At 41.9% G+C, this 18,076-nt stretch overlaps 1 protein-coding gene across 1 annotated transcript in view; it reads right to left on the bottom strand.

The window, feature by feature from the left end:
• Positions 1 to 18,026, bottom strand: part of nrg3b (neuregulin 3b) — a 173,093-nt gene extending 155,067 nt beyond the window's left edge. Inside the window, exon 1 of the mRNA XM_035666840.1 lies at positions 16,563 to 18,026. Coding sequence (XP_035522733.1) covers positions 16,563 to 17,406 — 844 coding nt within the window. The 5' untranslated portion in view covers positions 17,407 to 18,026. The remainder of the gene's footprint in view (positions 1 to 16,562) is intronic.
• Between the last annotated feature and the right edge of the window lie 50 nt (positions 18,027 to 18,076).

Here is an 18,076-nt window from a genome sequence, read left to right as displayed (position 1 = left end):
AACAGCCTGAGGCCCGAAAGCAGAGATAGATGAAGAATGACATCTTAAATAGTATGCATCAACTGAACACCGTGAGAAGAAAAAGAAGGGAGGGGGGGGAGCACAGAATGAACCTACCAGCACGATCTCCTGATTGAAAAAACACTACAGTAGCAGGGGTGGCTTGGGCACCTGTAAGATCTCCCATTGGAGTTTTACTGGGCTAGGAGGAGACGGTACATGGGAGGTAACCCGAGGTCTGACCCAAGATTCACTGCAGGGAATACATTTCCCTGCAGGACTAGGAGCTTGCAGTTATGTGGCACATTTGTCTTTTTCCAAGTACAAAACCATCATGAAAGAGACAGCTAAAATGTACTAAGCATGACACATGCATAAGTATTTAAATTATCACAATATGCAGCATTAGGTTCAGTATGAATTAAATAGAGCCATTATCAGCATATTATTTTTGTGTCATTCATGTGTACGGAGCAGTATCAGCATCATTATATCCATATTGGCGAATTTGCTATGCGTGATTTACATCCAGCACCCGCGTTCAGTGTCAGTGCAGAAAAGAGTGTGTCGTTTATGTTAGGAAGTCATCTGACTTGAGCTCGAGGCTTTCGTCTGGGAGTTTGTTTCTGGTCAGAGCTGCAATTAATATTTGCATTTACAATTCATTCCGTAGATTAGTCGATAATGAAAATTATCATTAGTTACAGCCCTCTTTGCCATAACCACTATCTTTCCCTAACCGTATCCAAACTGTTGTTGCCATACCCAGATATAATAAAAAGAATGAATTTTAATTGGGCATCATTAGATCTAGGGTTGGTGCCCGCACTGACTCCTCTAATGCATTTGCTTCATGTCCAAAAATGTTGAAGCTTAAAGACCCTTAACTTGGAAAATATCTAGTTCTTTTAATACAGCCAAGCATCAATCTTTCTTTTAGCCATCTGTTTTGACAAAAGTGTAATGGACAACTTGAGCATGAGACAAAGACTGGAGTATCTATGAACATTACTGTCATTAAATAAGGCAATAAGATGCTATAGATTTTTTCCATCACTCTCTAAAAGCTTGGTGCATAGTCCATGAGTCCCCTAAGAGATGCCTTATGACATACCCTGCTCATAATTCTGCTTTATGTGGCCTGATCAAACACACGTAAAGGGTTTGTCTGTTTTAATCTTCTTAGGCTGGATTGTCTTGCCAGCAGACATGTTGGAAACCTACGTATGTTGTAATATGTTATATGCTGAATCTCTATTCTTAAGCCAGGATAGAAGCCACCAGACCAGATAAAAAATGTGATCACAATGGATTGTTCTGACGTCTGAAGACAGTGGCTGTGTGACCTATAAAACATCACTGGGTGTGGGTGTTTCTCATATATGTTATCAAGACAGAGACATAAGTGGACAGAACCACAGTTTCTCTCATCCAGGATGATGCATAGATATAACATGTTACCAAAAAGGACAGCGAGGGTTGGTTGCAAGGTCAAGAGCCAGACAGACAGAAAAGCCCCACACACTCAAAAACACACACACACTCCACCATTCATTTAGATTTGTCTCTCGCTGATCTACCACTTCCTGTCACAACGAGTAGACAGAGAAGCTTTGGACGGGGAAATCTACCCCTCAGCAGAACACATTCGTGCTTTTAGGCAGGGAGAAAGACATAAGAATGGAGCAAGAGAAAATGGCCGGAACCCACTTCTCCTGACCAAGAGAGGAAAGAGAGACGGAGAGAGAGAAGCGGAAGAGAGAGAAAGAGAGAGAAGGGTGGGTGGGGGGAGGAGAAAGAGCAAGAGAGCAGTAATACGTTTTCATCTGAAATATTAAAGCCTCTGCATTAATCTGTCTTCCCTCTCCCTGGGGTGCTGGTGAAGGCTCTCGCTGTCCTAGAGTTCCCTGGAAAAAGGACAGAGGCTGGCTACTTCACCTCCTCCTTCTCCACAGGGCAGCACCGGCTCTCCACCTCTCCTCTCATAATGGCCATTTAAGTGTTTGTGTGGGAGTGGGCTGTGTGCTGAGGTTTTCTGAAATGGCCGCTACAGGCTGCAACTACTGTCTGGTCAAATTGTAAAAAAAAGGAAATTGCTTAATTTTTCTACACTTTTTCATAATTCCGCCACACATTTACAACCATGAGTTAAGACATGATTAGTCGGTTAATCAAGTAGATGACAGACAAACAATTTATAATTTTTTTAACCTTGGGCTTTGGGAAGATATACACTCTTGTTTAGAACTCAACTTGGAAAATCTAATGGTCAATTTTACTATTCTTTTTATTATTAAATGAATGTAAAATGAAAATTGGTAATGAAAATAATTGTTAGTTTCAGTCCAGTAGCTATGTAGGAAAGTACAGTTTCCTGATTGATACATCAAAGATGTCATGGTAATTTTAACCTTTAATGGACACAGATGCCCCAGCGAGGTGATCAATTTTTAACATTCTAGACTTCATTAAAAAAAAAGCAGCTTCTAATGAGTGCTCTATCCACTGGAGTCTATCAAAGCCTTCAAGCTTTTAACACCTACTCTAAATGTTCTGCTGGCACCTCATGAAGGTGGTGGCAGCCATCTAGCCTTTATCTAGGCCACCAGATCCACAGCTGGACCCATCTGGCCTTGCTATCTCCCCCCCTGTGTCTCCCACACATACACACATGCACGTGTGGACAAGCATGATATCCATCATGTACACACATACAACAGCTGTTGTGGATTAAGAACAAGTGCGGGTCTATTTTCTGATTTATGCCCAGTGTTTGATGGCCTTGCCCTGAACATGACCCAACACAAAAGTACCGGCTTGCTTATTATGATTCTATATTACTGCATGCTTTGCTTTAGATGTACACTGTACTGAGTACAAATGGAAAATGCTCTTGAAGTAAATTGTGATGAACAACACATTAACTTTTAGACTTCATAAATCCCAAAAGCTTTGGCTGGAGGTTATGTACAAAAAGTACAAAAATATCACAATTGTGTTGAGGGCTGACCTTGTTTGTGGTCCAGAATCCGACAACTTAAAACTCCCCCAAACTCTCTGCCAAGAAGGCGGTCATAAATTATGCTTTGTGCTTTATTTTCTTATCTTGTCACGCTTTGACGTGGCCACGTGGCCAGAGAAATGTGGGTTCTTTTAATCAAAACGGTTTCCACTTCTGAGAAACAGGAAATCTGTCTGCCCTCACCTTCATCTATCTCCTCTTCCCTCCATACATTGATCTTACACACTGACCCTCCAATCTTCCCACTACCCGATCTCAGCTTAATCTTCATTATTCTCTGTAATGCCACAGACCCTTTTTGGCAGGAGCATCAGCCTCATCTTCACTAACCCTCCCAACCCTTGCCAGTCCAACAACACCCTTACCAGACACACACACGCACGGAAAATTCAGAGATAACACAGCCCTTTTGTACAACAGACATTTTAGGAGTAACAACATGCAAAATAGTCACTTGGGTACCCGGCTGAGGCTTTAAAGCTTAACTTAATATCAGGAGAGGGTGAAACTGACGGACTGAGGCAACCCCACCAATTGCTTTCCCACAACAGCAATAAAATATTCCATCATATCCCTGAAGCATCCCTGACTCCAGCTGGGATCAAAGAGTATACTTTATGACTTAGAGAGGAGTGCATATTAGTGCCTACAACGGCAGTGTCTCACTTGCACTGAATCCTTCAATCCATTCCATTAATAGTCATCATGGAAAATATATAATAGGGTTTGGTGTTTCCATTTCCTCAGTAGATAACAGGAGATGACACTGAAAGAGAATGTCACTCACATGCCAGTGTGCTTTCATGAAATCACGAGGATGAGAATTTATGTAGCTAGTTTCTGTCAGTGAACTCCAGTAAGTTAACAGTTCAAAATATTGTATTTAGTGTTGTCAACCTCACAGTTATTTGTACTCAAGGTCCAATATGCATTATTTTGCCGCATACTCACTATTCAAAAGATCAAAACAGATTCCACATCTCGCTCCGGTTGTATTCCTTTCAGGCTGTCTGTGACAGGTGTTTTATAGGGAGGAGCGCTGTTGTTGTGGATGTCCCATCAATGATTCAATGCAGTGCATCAGATGGAGGGAAGAGACAGAGAGAAAGATGTCTCTGCCTGGATGTTCGAGGGGGAACTTTCAATATATAATTCACTAAGTTGTCTGACGGGTTGGGTGTTAATGTGATGGATGCTCTTTTAGTCTGGTGCAGATTCAATGTCCTTAAACTTTGGATCTCTTAGGCCACTTTGAGCATGAACTATACTGCCAAATGTCCATTTATGATCTTTTGATCCTTGCACTGTGCTACTAAAGAATGCCCAACCACACACACACACACACCCTACACACACACACACACACACGCGACACACACACAGGCAGGCCAAAGGGCCGGCGGACGGGAGAAGCGGTCCGCGGCGCGGGGCCGGCGGGTAGGGGGAGGGTCGGTCGTACACAATGAAATTGAAACTGGCTCCTCCAGTTAACTTTGTAGCACAGCAGGCAATGTACAGTAACTCCCCACTTAGACCCGTTCAATCAACTTGCCACAAGTAATCATGTATCCATGAGTGCCATGAGTAATAAAAACACCTGGCACACTTATATCCGAGGCTAAAATACAATTAAATGCCGGCAAGCATGACGGACGATAAATGTGTTACATTACATACTGTACAATAACAGTTGTAGCACCACTGACTACACACTGTTCCAATGCAGCCTTTGTGCTTGAACCATAAATTAGTATTGTTTTTACTCAAACAGGAAAGGGCGCCTGACGTACTTGAAATAAAATAAATGTAATTTCTGTATAAAGCAGTAAAGCTGTATGTTTGTGTTAATCGGCAAGCTCGGGCAACAAATCCATAAAACAGAGCCATGTAAGATGGCAGATTAGGTAAACATAAAACACACTCTGGAGTGAGCGCTAGGCAAGGGCTTTTGTCTTGTTATCTTCGGGAGTGAGTTGACATTATCCCCATGGATAAGGTTTTACCATGCATGGATTACTGCATGAGACAAGCTGTGCGCACCCCCAGGAAAATAACATGAGAGGACCTCAGTCGATCCCTGTCTCCATCTCCCTCACCACTCGGGCTCTTCCTCTCTCACAATTCATCAATGCCATGATCAGCACACCTGGGGCTTCTGACACAGTGTTTGAAAATAATGGCATCTGCTGTAACTTCACAGAGGGGCATTAGGTCATCTTTCAGTTTAAACAGGAACACAATACAAAAGATGATTCTTAATCGCTAAATCTATATACCTAAATAATATAATTTATTAATAACAATATATGAATCTTAAAGTGCTGCATAATATGGAAAAAAGGACATTTGTTGGGCTAAAAAGGGGCAAAAGCTAACATCTATAAAAGTAATGCAATACTAAAAAGAGGTGCAGAGAAACGGAAACATTGCAAGTTGAAAGAACAGTTGAAAGCTAACTGAAATAAGATGTCTTTTTAAGCTGTCTCACTGAACTTGCTTCCTTAATATCCTTGGGAATGGTATTCCACAGTTTGGGAGCAGAGTTTTTAAAAAAAGAACCCATCTCCCGTTTTCTTTTTCCGCTTTTCAACATCTAACAAATACACAGAGGAGGATCAGACTGATCGTCGACAAACATAAAACCACGCGGGATCTACAGTGTAGGCTGTCCTCAGCCACTTAAAGCTTTATGTACAATCAAAAGTACTTTAAAGTTATGTCCTAATGATACATGGAGCCAGTGTTCTTCAAAACACACTGTGCTGAGTTAAAATAGCTTATCACCCCACTTCCACTGGAATATCCCTCTCTCTCTTTTAGTTTTGATCAGACGTCTAGCAGCAGGATGTTGAATATTCTGCAGCCTCTTAATAGATTTTTAAGGATGGCAGAGAAGCGTGTTACCAAGGCAGTGTCCTTGACACAAAATGTCCTCCCTGAGATGTATGTATGAACACAATTCTTCAAAAACATTCAGAAAGACTTCCAGCAGAACCACAACTGACGTTATTGGAGACGGTATTACAGTAAGTCTCAGATAAAATGTCTTTCTTATAAAAGGAACGTGTGGAATGGGAAAGAGCTGCTTTGGACCTTGCTGTCTATGTTAGGTTTTCTTTGGACATTTAAAAACAGTGGTTATAAAAAAGTCCACTCTCAAATGATGTGTTTTTAATTTTCAGGGCATTATCTGAGACATTGTTAGAGTCATGATTAAAACATCTAGTGGGAAGACAGAACATGGAGGATTTACTTTCAGTAAGCACAGAGTTCTGAGGTAAGAAAATGTATTCATAAATTTCTGCCTTTTGAAGGAGTGAGTACAAAGAGTATGAGTTAAAAATACCAGCTCTTAGAGTTGTAACTGTATTATTAGGAATATTTGCCAATTTCTCCATTTGTGCATTTGAGGCATAACATATTACCATTATGTAATGCTTTACAAAATAACAGATGAATTGGATAATCTATTTGCAATCCCATTTGAAATCCACCATAAGGTTAAAAAAAGATGTGAATGGAAATGTTTGTGTAAGGCCCTGATCTGTCATGGAAAGCTATGACTAAGCATGTTACACCTAGGCAGTTTGAAGGTTGGGTATAAAAAGGAGAACTGAGGAACTTCAGGGGCCCAATAATGAAATAGTCTTGGCATCTATCCTCATTTCCTTGACAATTCTTTGCAGGAAGCAGTGGCAGTATTAGTAATATTGAATGATGAATGATGCCCTTATCTCTTCCGGTACACTCCAAAGATAAGAGCTCTCATTGGATAGTACTGTCAGCAATGTGAGGTGAATAAAGGAAGCCCACAAAAAAGAACTGAGAGCACACAGAGAGGCAAGAGGCTGCCTTAAAATAGAGGACAGGAGGATGAGAATAAAAAAAAGGAGAAACTAAGTATAGAGGCATGAATGATAGTGGGAGGGAGGGGAGAGAGAGAAAGAGAGAGAGGTGACCTCCATCTCCATCTCCACCTCCACACGACACAACAAGCCTCTCCATCTCAACCGGGGCACCATGGCACATTTCCCGTCACTGGGGGTGGCAGCAGGCCACACATTGCAGTGAATCAATCCGACTGCTGCAACCTCCGCAATCCACACTTTCCTGCAGGCTCGTCATGTACCCAGATGCTATGTGCGAAGCAGGGCTTGTGAGAAATCATGTTCCACATGCCGTGCACACCTCAGTTTGAAGTCGTGACTACGCAGACTATGCAGTTTAAATACAGACAACTTTGGAGGAATTGAATACAATTGGAGGCCTTTTTCCATGCCAACAATATAAATGCAAGTTTGAAACTAACAATGTGGCAGATTGGGATTATTTCTACATGAATTGTTACTTACTTGAGTATCTATTTAAAATGTCATTTAACATTAATAAAACTCAAAAACATCATCATATATCATATGTCTTAAAGTCTTTCCCGCAGTGCTCTCCTTTTATAACCCCTCATACGGCTTTTAAAATGTAGCTTTAAAGGATATGTGGGCCATAAATATGTTTTTATAATGGTTAATGAAGGCTTTATGCAGCCACTACAGCTGTAATCCCTCCAAAATGGGACCATATATCCAAGTGAATAAGGAAGAACTCAAGCTCCATAATACCTAAATCACACATGGCACTGCAGTTGTGTTGCCACTTGCAGTCCCTTGGAAAAAAACAAAATTGGCTGTTATTAGATTCATCGCATCCCACCAAAACCTGCCTCAAAGCCACCCCACCCCGCCCCGCCCCCCCCCCCCCCCCAGCTCCCATCCTCTGGCTTTCCGCGTTATTCGTTTGCAAATTGATAACGGAACCAGAGACCCCGCAGGGTCCGTAATTCAATATTGGGATCTAACAGTCTCAGATCAGATATGATGGACTGTAATCCTCTCTGCGCTGCCACAGCCCCATGCACTACTATATCTCAGTGCCCCTTGAGCTATCAGCAAGTCACTGTGTTCCCTGCACATACATGAATGAATGAATGAATAAATGCGTGAATGAATGACCGACTGGGATTTTGTGGATTAGACGCAGGCCTATACTAAGTACCCATTCCTAAAATGCAAAAAAGCACTGTGGCAGACTTGTGGGTAAGTAGGCATGACAGCGTGTGATTAAAATGAGTGAATTAGTGAGTACTCCCCCAGCACACACACATCACCACCACCACCAGTAAACCCAGTCTTTAAAATTGTTCTCTCCTCTCCATTTCTTCCAATTTGAAAAGATATAAAGCAGGGGAGTCATGTTCAGAGACAATAATGATCCCACTGTTTACTTTCAATTAGGATTATTTCTTTCCTTGGGCTAACAACACCTTTATTTCTCAGTGGGAACATTAGTAACCATTACCTCTGTGGGGGGAATGTGAATCTAAAGTTTTTACTGGTTTTGTTTCAAGGGACAGCTACTAATATGAAACGTCAGATACTATTGGTGCCTTTGCCGCTGAAAGACAGTTCGTAGAGTCCTACTCTACAGTAAAATTCCATACCATGTTTCTGCCATTAGATTATAGTATAGGACATCTCAAGCACTTTATAAAAGGGAAGTTTCATCAATTATTCACACTTCCGGCAACACACATTGCACATGTTTCTCTTTCCATACATTAATATTTCAGCCCGCCGCACGCCCGTCCAGCCTCTTCTTTTCTCTGCCACCTCCCGGTGGACATTTTGTCTATATAAATCACACAGTGACATTAAGAAGCCCTAAGATGGCTTCAATCAGTACTTACAGTAGCAAAGCTTTTCCTCCACCAATCTATGGGTCCACTGATCGCTGCCTGAGAGTCAAATGACACTCGAAAACATCAAATTAACATCACAAGATATCTATTACAGTAGCAACAAACTTCTACTGGTATGCATACAGTGCATGGGATGTAATGGACACCTTATTCATAATATTAGACCCAACTGGCTGGATAATCATCATTTGACACTACAGGGGAATTAACAATAAAAGGCCGAAGATATCTTGTTTGATCTTGTTTTTTTTAGTGTTGTGAGATTTTGGGTATGTTTTTTGTATCTTCAAGGTCTTGCTCGTGTGGCAGGGAGAGAGAGAAAAACCAGCAGCTTTGTTTAGTCAAGTCCCTCAGGAAGCACTTGGTCCCAGTCCTTTTAGCACCCCCAACAACCCCTGTGTGCTTTAGGTTATAAAAGGTTAAGGTTAAGGTTACGGCCATGGTTGTGGTTACAGTCTGCAAATTGACCTGAAGGAGGCAGGATGTGTACATAGCCTGGGAGGAAGTGTTGCCTAAGAGGCTCAACTCGAGGATCAAATGTCCGTTTGCGTGAGGGAGGAGGGCGTGCAACAAAAATCCAAGTCTCCAATCTCGGATGTTACACAGTAGGCTGTGTATTGGACCGTAAAGCCAACATGACACATTTTGGTAGCAGTTTCACCTTCATGTATCTAAACCATTAGCATACTGCTCACGTGTCAATGCTTGCTTGTTTCTCTCTAGTATGCCCTCAACAGTGGTAACGTATGACAAATACTAGACAGAGCAGAGACCACTACAGCACTGGTTTTCTTTTGGTACAATGGTTTAGAGCTGTGACTAACAATTCTTTTCATTCTCAATTAATTTTACCATTATTTTCCCAATTAATTGATTTCTTGTTTTATATTAAAAATAAAAACATTGCATCCTTACATTTGAGAGGGTGGAACCAGAGAAGAGAGTTTTCTCAGAAAACTTTCCGATTAATTTCCTGATGTGTTGATTCAGGTGGTTGATTACCTAAAGTTGGCACAATATTCCACACACACACAGACACACACGTACCTATGGTGGCATTATATTATACATTATACATTATACATATAATATCATATAATACACTGATAACCTCAGCTGATTTACACAGACCTTCTGATTCAGTTCTGTATAGGATACATCATGCATGCAATATGGATAATACCTTCAGGGCAATCTGCATACAAATGAGAGAGATAACAATAGAATGGGTAAAATGGTGGCTTGAGATATGTAAAATTTCTGGCCAAGGCTCATTCACTCAACTGTGATGAGAATATGCCTTTACCTTGCAGCAAGATCCTTACTTCTGGAGCACACTCTCATGGTTTTTGACAGTCTTTGTCCCAAATAAATTATTTTTTTTTGTATCCAACACACCCTATTTCTGTCCCTCTGCTTTATCTCTTTCTCTCTCTCTCAGCCCTCCTTACTAGGGGCTCTCCCCCTCCCTCTTCCTTATTGATTCTGTGAGGTTCAGTGGGTAGAGCGTGGCACTAGCAATGGAAAGGGCATGGGATCAATTCCCACAAAATTTCAAGTTTTCGCTGGGCTGTCAGTCTGGGATAATTTGTCTGCAGGCTTACCCCACTGAATACACTGATGTATTCTGCTTTGTAATTGGTGCCCATCAGTGTCAAGTGTCTCTGCTAGCTAGATGTTCAGGGCAGACACTGCAGAATGCTGCAGTTTTATTCATTTGCTGGTACAAAATATATGCACACATCTTTTACTGTCTAATGAATCTCAACTATGCCAACAATATGAGGATAGTTCATGCTTTTCTTTGGAGAAGAACAAACAAGCTTTGTTTTGAATATGTACGTTTTTAGCATAGTAGAAACTGTAACATGCATGTCTAAAGGCATAATGTTGCTAATGCAACCTCCAGCAATGCTAATATGAATAATTTCTATTTCTGGTATTGTAACATTCTTGCAAGCATCCTATGGATAATGAAATAACTCCCCATTCTTTTTAAATATTTAAGCTTCTTTTAAACCGAGGCCACCACAGACACACAATTTCACCACCGTATTGTCATTTCAAATAGGTAAAGATATATGTTCACACATATATTTTGGGCTTTTTATTGCCTTTAATTGATAGTGACAGTTGAAGTGTAACCGGAAAGATGGAAGAGAGAGAGAGAGGGGATGATACGCTGCAAAGGGCCACAGACTTGAACCCCTGGGCTGCTGCAGCAAGGACTCAGCCTTGGTATGTGGGGTACCAGCTCCACCAGGTGAGCTACCAGGGTGCCCCACAAACAGGTATTTCCTAAGAGAAAAATTGCATTCATTAAGACTAACAGCCCAAAGCACCAGCTCCACTGCTACTACCAAAGGAAAAAAATGTCTTTGAAAGTATTATTCAGTATGTTAACATCAAATTGCACTATTGAGCTACTCTCTTTGTAGATCGAAGTTACATGCTGAAGTGTAGAAAAAAGTTCGGGCTAAAATGTTCCTAAGTAACTCTGAGAAAATCACAGAAGCTGAAGCTTGAGAGCTTGCTTTCCAACTATGAAGATATTTGTAAATCGGTGCAGCTGCACACACACACACTGTGCAGAAGCAGCCCTGCTTGGGCCAGCCTCAACGAACAAGCAGAGCGTGTCTCAGGAGAGACAGAGAGGCCTCAGAGGCAGCCTGGCAAATCTGAGCCTGACCTCCCAGGAGGGAAAGAGAGAGGCAAACTGGATTTATATCTTTGTTTTTAATCCCCCTTACACGCTCCACTGGTCCTACAGTAGTACTTTGTGCAGGCTTCATGTATAGTCAGGAAAAAAAACAAACAAACAAACAAAAAAATAATTTAAAAAATACCAGGGCTTGCGTGTCAGGAAAAACATCCATTTCTATTCTTTTTCTTTCTGTGACATCAGAGGAAACTGTCATCTGTGTCACACTCCTGTGTTTTCCTATCTGAAAAAAAAGAAAAGCTGTGGAACAATATCTGACTGGCTTTTGACTTCATAACTGTATGATGCTAGCCTCCTGTTCAGACTGAAATGTCATTTCATTCCTGTCCCAGCATTCAGTTTGACATTGGCCTCTTGTTAAGCTGTTTTCTGTTATGGGGGGAGTTGTTTTGCCCAAACCAGTCACTGTAACGGAAGTAACAATCTGCTTTACGTCACTTAGGTGACACAGAATCTGCATTAGTGGCTGACAGAAGTCAGCTTTAACACGCTGATCAAATGCCAAAGATATTATAGATAAAGAAGTAATACCAAAGTCAAGAATTCAGGAACTTTGTGGCACAAGTTGTTCCACGATATAGGACTAAATAAGCATTGAATCCATTTTTTAAAGTGCTAAAGGAGCCAGCTGATAAATTAAACCCATGGGGAGAACAGCAACAATACTTTTTCATCTTTTTTTTTTTAAATGCCTTCAGTGCACAGCTGTTCTAATTTAATGGCCGTTGTTTCAGTCAGTTGATTTACAGAAGCCTTGATAGCTGCGTCTGGCTCTCACACGTTCCTAAAATGAGTCCCACCTATAAAAGGCGCTGACTGACTCAGTTGTTTCCCCAACTGGGGAAACAGCCATTGATTCAATTGAAGAGCAACACCAGACCTTTTGAATCGCTTGACAAAAATTTCAATGTGGCTGGCGGTTCACAAGTCTGGAATTAGGCTATCGGGATGTGCACGGAATTACAACTACACTAAACTAAGGAAGATTTCTCACAACCAAGAAGAGACTGGAATGGGCCCTGAGCCAACACAGCGTCCCATGGTTTCCCAACAGGCATTCATTGTGCACTGCTCCATTCGCCTGTTATTCCCCTACTTCTGAGCCAATGGGGCTTGTATGTAGAGAGTGGAGTCGGATACATAATAGCCTCAGATACAAAAAACCAGATGATAGATTCATGAATATGGCACACACACGCTACATGCTTGTCTTTGTGTTCAAGTGTGCCAATTTTTGCTGCCTCTGCCCATATGCTCATGAGTGTGAGCCGAGGAGCTAACGTATAAACTAACATAGAAAACACAAAAGCAAAGCAAAAATAGATGAGAGAGTACAATGAAACAGAGAGTGGACACAATAACTATGGGGAAGTGCGAGGGAAAGAGGAGGAAAAAAGACAAAGGGGGTAGGTAAAATATGCCATTATCCCCAACGGACAGAGCTCGTCTTTCACAGAGACACAGAGATTCATTTAGATCTCCACCAAACAGCAGGACCAATAGCAATGAGTAGAGTAGAGAATAAAATCATGTTACTGCCTCCTATATCCAGTCCAGATTAACTGAAACCCGAGACCGTACAGTATAACTGCATTAGCACACAACTTAAGATAAAATATGAGATCACTTAACTGTGGACAAATGCACCTGAAGCCATGTTTTACAGAGCATTTCATCATCAGCAAGACATTTTATGTGTATGATTACACTTTAAATAGGCTGCATTGCACAACTCTACATACTATCAGTGTAAGCATGATACAGCCAAGCTTTAGAAGTTTGAAACTTCACAGTTAGCTTCATAAAAGGCTGCTTTTTCCCCTTAGGATACTGTTTTAGAGTTGCATATAATTTAGCACATAAATGCTGTACACAAGGGTTATGTGAATAAAAGTAATAGTAAAGTAAATGCTTCAATATTTTCACCCAAAACATCAGTGTCAATATTAGATACGGGATAGAATAACATCCAAGCAAATTCAATTCTAGCATTATTGACTTCTGTTAACGTGTCGAAACCTATACTTCTGTGCTATCAAATATCTGTCATCCAATGTCACATGTTCAAGTTCAAATAAAACACGCATTCTGCCACAGATGTCTCAGCCTAACAGTCATCAGTGACAGCAAAGCATTCATGCACAGATCCTGGGCCATGAGAATAGACTGTAATATGAGTAAGACCCTCAGCAATCTTACAACAGAAACTTTAAATAATCATATTAGTGAAATGTAAACTTTAAAAGGCACATCCTGTCAGATCACTGTGTCATTAAATAGATGTTTAAAATATAATTATATGATACCATAATACACACAGTATAATGTGCTAAGTGAGTTACTTCCCACTTGACATTCTCTACAAAACCCCTTTCTGAATTATAAAGAAGATACTGATGGTCTTTTTCAGAAAGTAGCAGATAGGTGCAAACCCACAACATCTGATTCTACAAGTACAATTATTTTATTTAAGGTTTTTGTCACTGACATTGACGTCATCATTACCAATGGTTACCAGAGTGTTTTAATCATGCTTGCTGCCATGGTATTGTTCTGGGCCAAAACGATAGGGGCTGAGAGTATACAGGTTTCACTAGTTTTTCTACTGTATATTCTTTGTTCAAATGAGACACAGAGTTTACCAAAATGTGGGGCACTGTGATACAAAGGCTGAGTCCTTGCTGCAGTGGCCATGGGTTTGAGTCCAACCTGTGGCCCTTTGCTGTGTGTCATCCCCTTTCCTATCTATCTTGGCTGTCCTGTCAAATAAACGCAAAACAATCCCCCCAAAAATATATATAAAGATTTTTAAAAAAGGAGTTAACTACAATATTAGCAAAAATCTGTCCCCACCAATTTGAAACTCAGTGAGCATAGCAGAGGTGTGTTTTGGTGTCTGTAAAGCGCCACCTGTTACCCGAGAGATATTTACTAAAAACAGGGATAAAATTCCACAACTGGGCCAAAATGTCACCCAACTCTGTATGATGTAGGCTGTAAAGACTTAACAACATCAGCCTCTACTCAAAATTACTTGTGAAAGCTTTTATTAATTGAGGGCAGCTTTACTAAGTATGCTTTAGCTTTTGAAGGCAGTGCCCTTTTATAGCATACAGTACAAACAGATGCGTCCTGATGTTCACACAAGGGGGCTGCCCGGTTTGGCAGCTTTCAGCTGTTTGGCAGCTCTTTGTCGAGTGACGTAATTGACTCTGAAGCAGTGGATTATGCTGCAGGAGGAGTCTGATGGCCGTCTGTGGGCATTTCTATATTTTTGTCACCATTGGAATCTATTGATGCTGGGTAAATTCAAGCTGACCACAGCCAATGTTCTCCCTCAAATGGGAAAAGTTATTTTCTCCAAAGCTGCAAACAGTAAAAATGGTTTAATATCCAATGTCCAACCTGCTATGCTGAAAATAATTTGCCCCGAGGTAAAGAAGAAGAAAATTGTGTCACTTGATCACTGTTTGCCTGTGGAATCGATGCCATTGACGCGTCCAACTGATAAACGAGATGATACTATGTAGTCAACCGGAACTGCTGTCCAAACATATGACCCATACCAGAAATATGGAGAAATAAAGGTTTCAGCTTTCATATTAATGGGTTGTCTTTGCCCTCTAGAGCACTTTGTTGAAGAAGAAAAAAACAGGAAAATTACTATTTCATAATTTACTCCCATGGTAAAACCGTTTAGCTCACATTTCTATCATGACATGTTGATCATAGTACTTGTTTCTCCCTGGATCCTTTGCATTGCTACAAACAATCGGAAGCTAAGATGAATATACAACTAAATATAGATGATGATGAGCCAAAAGGGAGTTTTAAATGAAAGCTGCCAATAAAATCCCATGTTGCAACAGAATGTGTTAGAAAATAGAGCGCCTAGAGTTTGAGGGAAAAAAAAAAAAAAACTACATAGTCAGTACTCATGATTACACTTGCATCCTGCCCCACCCACGTCTGAAAGAAATACCTTGTGATGTTAAAAACATGTCCCTTGTGGAATGAATAATCAGGAAGTCTTCCTTCTTTACACAATGCTACATATGCAAAATTCACAGCTCCCCTGCTTTATACTCTCTGTCTCCCTCAAGCCTTTCCCTCACTTAGCCCACTCCATCTGCCATCTTTCTCTACTCACAGCTCCCACTCTTCATTCCCCTACTTTGTTGTGCTTCCTGCAGTCTTTTCCTTCCTTTGCCACCCTCTTCAGTTTCATGTTGTTTTCAAAAGTATTTTTCCTCTTTTTCCCCATTTCCTATCTCATCTATATCCACTTGTCCTTTGCAACCTTGTTCTCATCCCTATATCCCTCCATTTTCCCTCTCTGAGCCTCTTTTTCTTTCCCTTTCCCTCAGTATCTCCCTGCAGTGTGAAAGCAGTACCTGCGACACTCTGCTCCCAGTATCCTCTCATCTAAATGAGATGTGTGGCCTTGCTATATCTGATTCCTCTAGACAGGAGGTGAGAGCTAACCTTTCTCCCACTTCGACACCTCACCAGCTCCTGTTATTTGTTTTCATAACACAAATATGCTGTCCTTAGTCACAGCACACATCACAAAGCTATAACATCCCAACTCTAGCAGACAAAATAAAATAAATTCTACTACATGGAGCCTTGCCTTTAATGGTACTTAAACCAGTGTGTGGAAAAAAACTCCTCCGGAGGTAAGATTCATATCGGATTAATGCACAAGTGAAAGATAAAGACGAGAGGGTTGAAAATACTGAGAATATCCCCTGATATCTGTCTGTGCTAATGAATACGATTAATGTTAAGCTGCTGAAGTATCCACTTTCCATGTGGATATAAAAGGAAATAATTTATATTCTCAGGCCATGAGTCATATCAAAGCATATCAGACAAAAGATTTTTTTAGTTTTTTACCCATGGATACAGTTATTATGATAACTGGCAGCTATAGTTACATACCATTTTTACTGCCGTAAAGGCCTATAAAATAGCTCTTGTGAAACACTCATCTCAAGATCCACAGATAACCTCACACAACTGCATTTCTCACACAACTCTATAAATCCAAAAAGTAAACTTACGTGTTCGGAAACGGTGGTGTGGGCGTGTGGCTGGGCCCTTTCCTGGGCGCCCATGATTCCAGCGTGACGTGGGCTTAACCGGGACAGCCGGCTGGGAGGTGGTCGGTTGCACCTTGGAGGTGGTCTTCACAGTAGCCGTAGTTGTGGTGGGTGCTGTGGTGGTGACGGTAGCAGAAGTCTGTCCTGGCTTTGAGTTGGCAGCTCCATTACGTCCATTACTAGCACTGCTTCCTTTTCTGACGGTGCTGCGAGGGGTGACTTCCTTACCATTGGGTGGTGGGGTGAGTCGGGTGGCGCGAGTGGTGGAGGTGGTAACCACAGTCCCACTAATGCGAGTGCCTACGCGGTTGTGAAGGTGTGGGGCGCGGTTGCCATCTCCATTGGCAGTGCTGCCATTGGCTGAGTGGTTTGCTGGTGGCCCTGATCGAGTTCTTGGCGCTGGGGCGGTACCATCCGCGGCTAGCGGCGTGGTAGTCGACACCATTGCTGTGGTAGAGGCAGCTGAAGTAGTGGTTGCAGTGGAAATGTCAGGGCCCTTGGGCATGGCACTGGGTTTGGAGAGAAATATAGGGTCCTGTCCAATGCTACCTTTGGGATCCACCAGATCTGTGGGGACATAGTCTTGGACAGATCCCACCACAATCCATTTCAGCAGCATGAGACTGAGTCCCAATCCCACAAAACCCATTACCAGGGGCACGGCACACAGCCAGGTCTGCTGGCGAGGCCAAACAGCACAGGGGCCACAGCGGAGGGGGCCCGGGGCTCGGGGAGATGCCTGTTCAGCCCCTGGCTCCTCCAGCGTCATGGCTGCTAGAGTGCTTGCACCTGAGCGCTCACTCATCCTGCCGCAGCTTTTTTCGTCTCTTGAGGTGTTCGGGAGGTCAAACAGGTGGCCAAATGATGCAAGGGCATATACGAGGAAGGGGATGTGGTGCAGAAGAAATGCTGGGCATCTTAAGTAAGTACCCACACAATGCCTAGCCTAAACATCTACATGCACAAACATAAAACATAAACTAATGCACAGGCACAAGCAGACTCAATCACTCACTGTCACACACTACTAATTAAAATCTGGCACAGCACTCAAATGCATACACAAGCAATATAACCTACACTCCCTCTGGCGGACAACAAACCAAACACACGCATATGCTCACACACACACACACACACACCGATATGCACAAGAATATACACACTTCCACACAAGCACACAGGTTATGGACAGGTGAGAGCGCAAAGCGAGGGGGCAACCTCACTGTAGTTCGGCGCTAACGAAGCGATGATAAATCCCAGGATGCTTCACTCCCTTGTTAAGAAAAGGCGACGTAAAAAAAATAAAAAGAACGGAGAGGGATATCGATCCGCTTCAGACTGGAGCTGTAAATCCATGTGCGTGTGTGCGTGCGTAGATCAACAACCCAGGCTACGGCAGCACCCTTCACCACTCTCAATTGGTTGATTATCGGCCGCATAAGGTCCTTAAAATATGAACCACCGATCGTTTT

This window comes from Morone saxatilis, unplaced genomic scaffold (genome assembly GCF_004916995.1).
Source record: "Morone saxatilis isolate NCDOM2014 unplaced genomic scaffold, NCSU_SB_2.0 Contig1, whole genome shotgun sequence".
In the NCBI taxonomy this organism is placed as follows: Eukaryota; Metazoa; Chordata; class Actinopteri; family Moronidae; genus Morone; species Morone saxatilis.
This window is presented reverse-complemented; position numbering and strand designations above follow the sequence as displayed.